The 7,740-nt window shown below is 45.9% G+C and overlaps 1 protein-coding gene across 1 annotated transcript in view; it reads right to left on the minus strand.

The window, feature by feature from the left end:
- LOC102673865 (twitchin) overlaps positions 1–7,740 on the minus strand; it is a 74,242-nt gene that overhangs the window by 9,340 nt on the left and 57,162 nt on the right. The window contains 18 exon segments of the mRNA XM_031511717.1: positions 1–127; positions 186–325; positions 407–691; positions 787–902; positions 1,114–1,448; positions 1,531–1,783; positions 1,852–2,335; positions 2,424–2,618; positions 2,691–3,225; positions 3,310–3,770; positions 3,858–4,063; positions 4,143–4,527; positions 4,606–4,908; positions 5,021–5,346; positions 5,429–5,684; positions 5,769–6,650; positions 7,215–7,517; positions 7,589–7,740. Coding sequence (XP_031367577.1) covers positions 1–127; positions 186–325; positions 407–691; positions 787–902; positions 1,114–1,448; positions 1,531–1,783; positions 1,852–2,335; positions 2,424–2,618; positions 2,691–3,225; positions 3,310–3,770; positions 3,858–4,063; positions 4,143–4,527; positions 4,606–4,908; positions 5,021–5,346; positions 5,429–5,684; positions 5,769–6,650; positions 7,215–7,517; positions 7,589–7,740 — 5,744 coding nt within the window.

Consider the following 7,740-nt stretch of genomic DNA (forward strand, 5'->3'; position numbering starts at 1 on the left):
CTTGCAACGGTTCCGATATACCGTACTGATTCTCAGCTCGAACCCGGAAGTTGTACTGGCGATTCGGCTCGAGACCGATCACATCGTAGTGGGTGTTTCTTACGAAACTGCTCAATTTCGTCCAGTACTGGAACAATCGTTTCGTTAAGAGAAGAGGAGAAAGAAGAGAAGAGGTAGGTACTCACGCCAGCTGGATCTAATTTCTCTACGATGTAATTCGTAACAGGCGAACCACCATCGTCGAACGGAGCTTTCCAAGACAGTGTACACGTTTCGGGGGTAATATCGGAAATGTCGAGCGGTCCTTGTGGAGGAGATGGTTTATCTGTGCGAAAAGAATGTAATAGTTAATTCTCGGTCAATCAAAAGAAATTGGTTGGAGGAATGGTTTCGCGCGAATATTCACCTACGACGAGAACTCTGCACGAAGCAGAATCCGTGCCCACGGTGTTCGTGAGATAGATCGTGTACGTCCCCGTATCGGATCTCTTTGCCTTTTTGTTGATGAATTGCGACGCGATGTCAGTTGTATCGAATTTGATTCTATCGCTGGTGAGTACTTCTTCGCCGTTTATGGACCAGCTCGGCCTTGGTTTTGGATTCGCCGTGTAGGGTACGGTTATCGTGAACGGTTCTCCGGCTATGACCGTCATGTCGCGAATACTGAGATCAGACGTGATCCTCGGTGGGACTGGAGAAAAAATTTGTGCGAATAATAAATGCATTTAAGCGGTATAATATATATGTGTCGATAGAATATTTCAAATCGACACGAAAGACACTTACACGGTGGTGCACTGGCCCTGATGACATCCGAGTTGGAACTCCACGGTCCGCGGCCGGCTGCGTTTTCGGCTGCGACGCGGAATTCGTAGTCATGATTCTCTATGAGACCAGTGACTCTACAAAAATTCAAACGATTAATCGATAATAATACTCGATTGATAACAATACTCGATTGATAACAATACTCGATCGATAATAATACTCGATCGATAACAATACTCGATCGATAACAATACTCGATCGATAACAATACTCGATCGATAACAATACCCGATCGATAACAATACTCGATTGATAACAATACTCGATCGTTCGAGCGAGAATTACCTGTAGTTAGTTTCGTGGACGAGAGATGGAGTGGCCTTCACCCACTTGTCCTCGCTCAACAGACGCTTCTCGATGACGTATCCAAGGATAGGAGAACCTCCATCGTGACGAGGCTTCGTCCAGGTAATCGTGATGCTGTCCTCCGTCGTTTCAACGCCCTTTGGTGTTCCAGGCGGTCCAGGTGGATCGAACGGATGCCTGGCCTTGATCGGATCCATCGTGGTTACAGGATCCGAAGTGCCATATTGATTTTCGGCCATTACTCGGAATTCGTACATACTTCCGACCGTTAGATTTCTTACTCGGAAGAACGGTGTCGTAACGTAGCTGCTCACCTGTCGTAAGAAGAGAAAGAGAGTGAACGAAAGATATCAAGAAACGGAACGTGCCGAGTTCCCAAGATCGTAACAGGCGAACCTTGGACCACGAGCCCTTCGGTTCTCGTTTCTCGACGACGTAGTTCGTGATGTCAGCTCCGCCATTGTCCTTCGGTGGGTTCCAGAATAAGGTAAGAGCATCACCGCCAAATTCATCGGCGTGAAGATTCTCGGGTGGATTTGGTCGATCCAGAACCTTAACGTTCACAGTGGCGGTGTCGAAGCCCGAAGAATTGCGCAATTGAAGACGGTATTGTCCACCGTCCGAACGTTTCGCATTTTTCACCACGAGACTGAGAAGAAAAGAATCGATTCGTAATTTCGACGATCAATTTGTAACAGCGTGGTCGGTAAGCGTTACCTAGCGTAATCGTCGCCCAATTGTTGATGCACGCGTGGGTCGGTCTCATCTTTGATAACGTCGTTGGCATACCAGGTAGCAGTGGGTTTGGGGAAACCAATATAAGGCACGTGTATGGAGAAATCTTCGCCGGCACGGACGGTAATGTCGCGAACTCCTCCGAGATCCATGACAGGCTTGTTGGGTTGTTCCTCGATAACGATCGGATTGCTCGGTCGACTAGGATCGCTGTTGCCCACATCGTTCACGGCGATCACTCTGAACAGATATTCTTCTCCCTCGGTGAGTTTTGGCACTGTGTACACGTTGGTCGGTATAAGGGCGCCGTTGACGTCGTCCCATTCGTCCTGGCCTCTCTGCTTCATCTGAATGATATAACCTCTAATCTTGGCGCCACCGTCGCTGCGTGGCGGCCGCCAACTCAACGTCACCGAATCTTTTGTGATTCTGTCGGGTTTCGGTGGTTCGGGAGCATCGGGACGAACTGAAACGCGACGATCGACAAGTTTTCTACCGACGATTTCTTTGAGAAAATTATATATCTGTTGTATATCTGTGTCTATTATACTTACGACGTTGATGTCCAGCGGTAATAGGCTCGGTCGGTTTACTGGGTTTACCAGGTCCGGCTTCGTTGACAGCGATAACACGGAATTCGTATTTAGATCCTTCGTGAAGATCTTGTACCGTGAACGTTGTATTCGGAGTAGGATAGTTGTTGACTTTGAGCCATTCGCCACCCCGTTCCCGTCTTTCCACGTAATATCCTGCGTTAGAGGTTAGGTTGCATTAGATTTTGAATCAACGTTTCGATTCGAAACCAGAAAACAATATCCAACCTGTGATGGGCTTGCCACCGGTATTGAGAGGTGGATTCCAGAAAAGACTGCAGCTATTGGGCGTGTACCCAAGAATTTCTGGTTGACTGGGAGCATCCGGTGGATCGTAAGGACTCTTGGCGATGACCGGTTTGCCTTCCAATGGTTCCGACACACCGTACATGTTTTCGGCTCGCACCCTGAACACGTATTTCTTGCCTTCGGTAAGACCTTTGGCGGTGTAGCTCGTTCTTGGACAATATCCGGGCGTTTGCCGCCAGTTGTCGGTTCCATAGTCCGATACCTCGACGATGTAATTGGTAATGTCGGATCCACCGTCGTCCACGGGTCGGTTCCAGGACAATGAAACGGATTCTTGCGTGGTGCCGGTGTATTGAAGCGGACCTTGAGGTGGTCCCGGTCTGTCGACCACGATCACCTCGATATCAGCCGAATCTTTTCCGTGCTCGTTCGTTGCAGTAATCGTGTAAATACCGCCATCTTCTCGAACGGATTTTTCAACCAACAAGTTGGTGCGATCGCTCTTGGTTTCGGTCTGAAAGGTTATTCGAAAAAAAAAAGAAACGGTTAAAAAACTACTCGTTGAAACAATTGAATTTGTAGGTAATAGAAAACTCACCGATATTCTGAGAGTTTCGAAGAGAGGCTTTCCGTCTTTGGTCCACACGATAGTGGGAGTTGGTGCACCGGACAGTGGAATGTTAACGTTAATAGGTTCTCCGGCACGAACTTTGATCTTGCGTCCAATTAACGCGTCCAGATTCAATTTCGGTTTTTCTTTCATCGGTTTCGCGATAAATACGGCAGATGTGTCGCTAGGTTTGCCCGAGCCAGCTGCATTTATCGCGGTCACTCGGTACTCGTACTGATGACCCTCGGTCACGTGGTCGTCGTAATATTCGGCGTATCTTGCCGGTTCCTTGGTCAATTTCAACCATCGACCAGTCGCACGATCGCGTCGCTCTACGTCGTAGCCAATGATCTTCGATCCACCGTTGCTGATCGGCGCCGTCCATCTGATCTTTATGTGATCCTTGTCCGCGTCGACGCATTCCGGTTTGCCAGGTTGGCCAGGTGCGACTGATATAATAAAACAATATATGAATATATGATAATATTAAGATTCTTAATCTCGACTACGCGTGATAAATGTTTAAAAAAGCTTACCGAATTGGTTCTTGGCGACGATCGAGTGGTCGGTAGTGAGCGGATCCGAGCGTCCCTGAAGATTTTCCGCGCTTATTCTGAACTCGTAAGTCGTACCTTCGAGCAATCTCGGTACCGTGGCGTGGGTGTATTTAGGATTGACGTGCGTTATCGCCGGGACCCAACCACCACCATGGGTCAAATCACGTTTCTCTATTATATAACCACTGTGAAACGAACAATGTTATTTTTTCGTTTCTCTTCTCATTCTATAACCAATTTACGTCTTTGTAAATATTTACTCACGTGATCTCGCTACCGCCATTATCTTTAGGCGGTTTCCAAGACAAGGTGACCGATTGACTGGTGATCTCTTCGTATTGTAGGGGACCTTCTGGGGGACCTGGTCTGTCGAGAACGATCACCTGGAAGCTACCTTCGTCTATTCCGCTGCTGTTCTTCAATAATAAGTGATACAGTCCGGAATCGGATCTCTGGGCGTTGACGGTGTGAACGATGGTGTGATAACCTATAGAGGTAACGGTCGTTCTCTTGTCGCTTTCCAATTGCCTGCTACCAACGGTCCAAATGACTTCCGGAGTTGGTTCACCGATAAAATCGATATCCACGTGGAAGATAAGACCAGCCTTGACTCGAATATCTTGCAAAGGCGTCTTGATCTTTGGAGCCACTGAAATATTAGAATGGTTGGATAAAACACGGTATATCGACGAATAGATTAAAACGAATGAAGTAAAATTATGCTCACGGTAACGTGGTTTGGCAGTGACTAGATCGCTTGGCTCAGAGGGTTCTGATTGTCCAGCAGCATTTACGGCAATCACGCGGAATTCGTATTCTTGTCCTTCGGTCAAGTCGGGTACAGTCGTGTTCGTCTGACTTGGAGGTACGTGAATCGCGTTCACCCAGTATGGACTACCTTTCTCCTTCTTCTGAACGATATATTCCGTTATTGGAGAGCCACCATCGCTGCTCGGGGCTGGCCATTGCAAGTCGACGTGATCTTTGTCCCAATCCGTGATCTGTGGTTTTCCAGGAGCATCGGGTTCGTCTGAGAGCATCGAATCGTATTTATAATAAATCCATTTTATATTATATATTATAATAAATATATAAATTTTTCAATCGTTAATATACGAGTGTAATACGAATGCAATACCAACCGAATTTATTCTTAGCAACGATACTCTTGGCCGCTTCGAGCGGGTCAGATTCTCCGATCGTGTTGACAGCTTTAACACGGAAAAGATATTCTTTGCGATGGGTTAACCTCGCCACTTCGTGGCTCAATATCATGCTCATGCCAGCATCGGACCAAGTTCCTCGTGACAAATCCATCTTTTCGATAACGTAGTGCAATATGGGGCTGCCTCCATCGTCCAACGGATGGCCCCAAGCCAAGTGACAACCTTCCTTGGTGATCTTGCTGATTTCCAGAGGTTTCTGCGGTGGCGATGGTCTGTCGAGGACTGTGACTCTGGCACTTGCACTGAAACAGTACGTTCATCCTACTGATCTGTCCCACTCATTGCACATACATTGGATGTCTATATGGATGAATAAATGATTACCTGAACTTTCCATGCTCGTTCTCCAAAGTCAGAGTATACCGACCAGTGTCGGATCGCACAGAGAATGGAATTTCAAAAGTAGTCTCGGTATTGGTGGTGTACATCTCGTGACGAGAATCGGCCATAATCACGGCTCCATCAAGGGACCAAGTAGCAGTAGGTTTGGGCGATGCTTGAATAGGAATGATGTAATTGATTTTCTGCCCAGCACGAACAACCAGATCGCTCAACGCGTGTGGGTCGAAAGATGGGGCAACTGCGTAGAAGAAAAATTATCGTAATTTAAATTAATTTAAAATGAAATAAAAAAGGAAAAATAAGAGAGAAATCGATTACTCACGGAAACGTGGTTTTGCGACTATTGGAGAAGAGGCTTCGGATGGTTCGCCAGGACCGGCTTTATTCACGGCAATAACTCTGAACTCGTATTCTTGACCCTCGACCAGATCGGGAACTCTAGCGCTCGTCTTAGTTCCATCGATCTCCAAAGCTTTCTCCCATTGGCCGAAACGAGGCTTCTTTTCGATGATGTATCCCGTAATCGGTGATCCACCATCCTTTTTGGGCGGTGTCCATTCCAAATCGACATGATCCTTGTCCCAGTCGGTGGCAACGGGTGTTCCAGGTTTGTCGGGTTTGTCGTACGGATCTTTCGCTGTAATCGTGTCCATGCCAGTCAACGGCAAGGATTCTCCTTGTTTGTTCACCGCACGCACGCGGAATTGATAATCGTGACCCTCGATCAAGTGATCCACATGAGCATACGTGGTCGAAGCTTCCGCGACGGGCACCCATCTCATGTTCTCCGTATCCATTTTTTCCACTTGATAGTAGAGAATCTCGGAACCGCCATCGTCTTTCGGTGGACGCCATTTTACATTGCAACCGTTTTTGGTTACGCCGTCGATCTTGAGAGGGCCTTCCGGTGGAGAAGGCACATCGAGCACGTTCACAGTCAAGGTGGCGCTGTCTTTGCCGTTGATGTTTCTCGCTTCTAGAGTGTACACGCCGGAATCGGAACGTCTTGCCTCCATCACGCGAACTTTCGTGTTGTAATCTTCGTTCACGATCTTGATACGGTCGTTGGACAAAAGTACCATACCCTTTAGCGACCATTCTTTGGTCGGTGGTGGTTCACCGATAACGGGAACGTCGAAGTCGTAGAAACCACCGGCTTTAACTTTTACGTCCAGCATGTATTTTCTGTCGATCTTTGGTGGAACTGAAATGTTATTTTTTTATATGTATGTGCTGTTCACTTGATTGGAAAGAAGTTGACAATCCTGACACCACACATTACATAGTAGTAGAAGAGATATATACGTTAGGATGATCATTTAAAACTGACTTTGATATAATATTAATATATCTTTAGTATATCTAGCTTATTCGTACACATATAATTATCTTAATTATTATATATATATATCGAATACAAAATTACGTTTATAAATTAAACTATCGTAATTAACCTATACATATGAGAAATAAAAAATGTTTATATGGATAAAATTCTCTAGATTTTAAACCTATGCTAATGTACCGAGATTTAGATAGAAATCATTGGATTTGGATTAGTCATGTACAAATATCATAGTGGAAACAAAAATGCGTGTGAAAAATCAGATCCACGAGATTTGATTTTTTCCAATAGATAAATAAGTATAAGAGAGAGATAGGTAAATAGAGAAGAAAAAAGATAATTATGATTCTATATATATATATATAGATATATCTATAAGTATAAGAGAGAGATAGGTAAATAGAGAAGAAAAAAGATAATTACGATTCTTGGGTCGAGCCAAGTGAGATTTGGAAGCATCGGATGGCTCGCCAGGTCCGGCTTTGTTAACCGCTCTAACGCGGAATTCATAGTGTATACCCTCCACGAGATCGTTCACTTTTCCACGATTCACGTCACCCTCAACCTCAGCGCATTTCTCCCAGTTCGGATTATATTTATCCCGTTTCTCGATTATGTAACCAGTAATGGGCGAGCCACCGTCTTCCTGTGGACGATCCCATTGAAGCTCGACGAAGTCAGAGTCGTAGTCGCTGACCACAGGTGTGCCAGGTTTTCCAGGTTCGTCTGAAACACCATCGGTCCATTAGTCTAATGGAAGTACAAGCGCGTACAAGACGTGAAAAAAATTGACTCACCGAAAGGATTCTTCGCCTCGATGCTTTGCATCGCTGTCAACGGTTCCGATTTACCCTGTTTGTTCACCGCTCGGACACGGAATTTATACTTGTGTCCAGGAGTCAATCCTTCCACCTGCAAAGAAGTTTGCGGTCCATCCGTTTCCCCTGCC

The sequence above is a fragment of the Apis dorsata genome, unplaced genomic scaffold (assembly GCF_000469605.1).
Source record: "Apis dorsata unplaced genomic scaffold, Apis dorsata 1.3 scaffold_344, whole genome shotgun sequence".
Taxonomy (NCBI): Eukaryota; Metazoa; Arthropoda; class Insecta; order Hymenoptera; family Apidae; genus Apis; species Apis dorsata.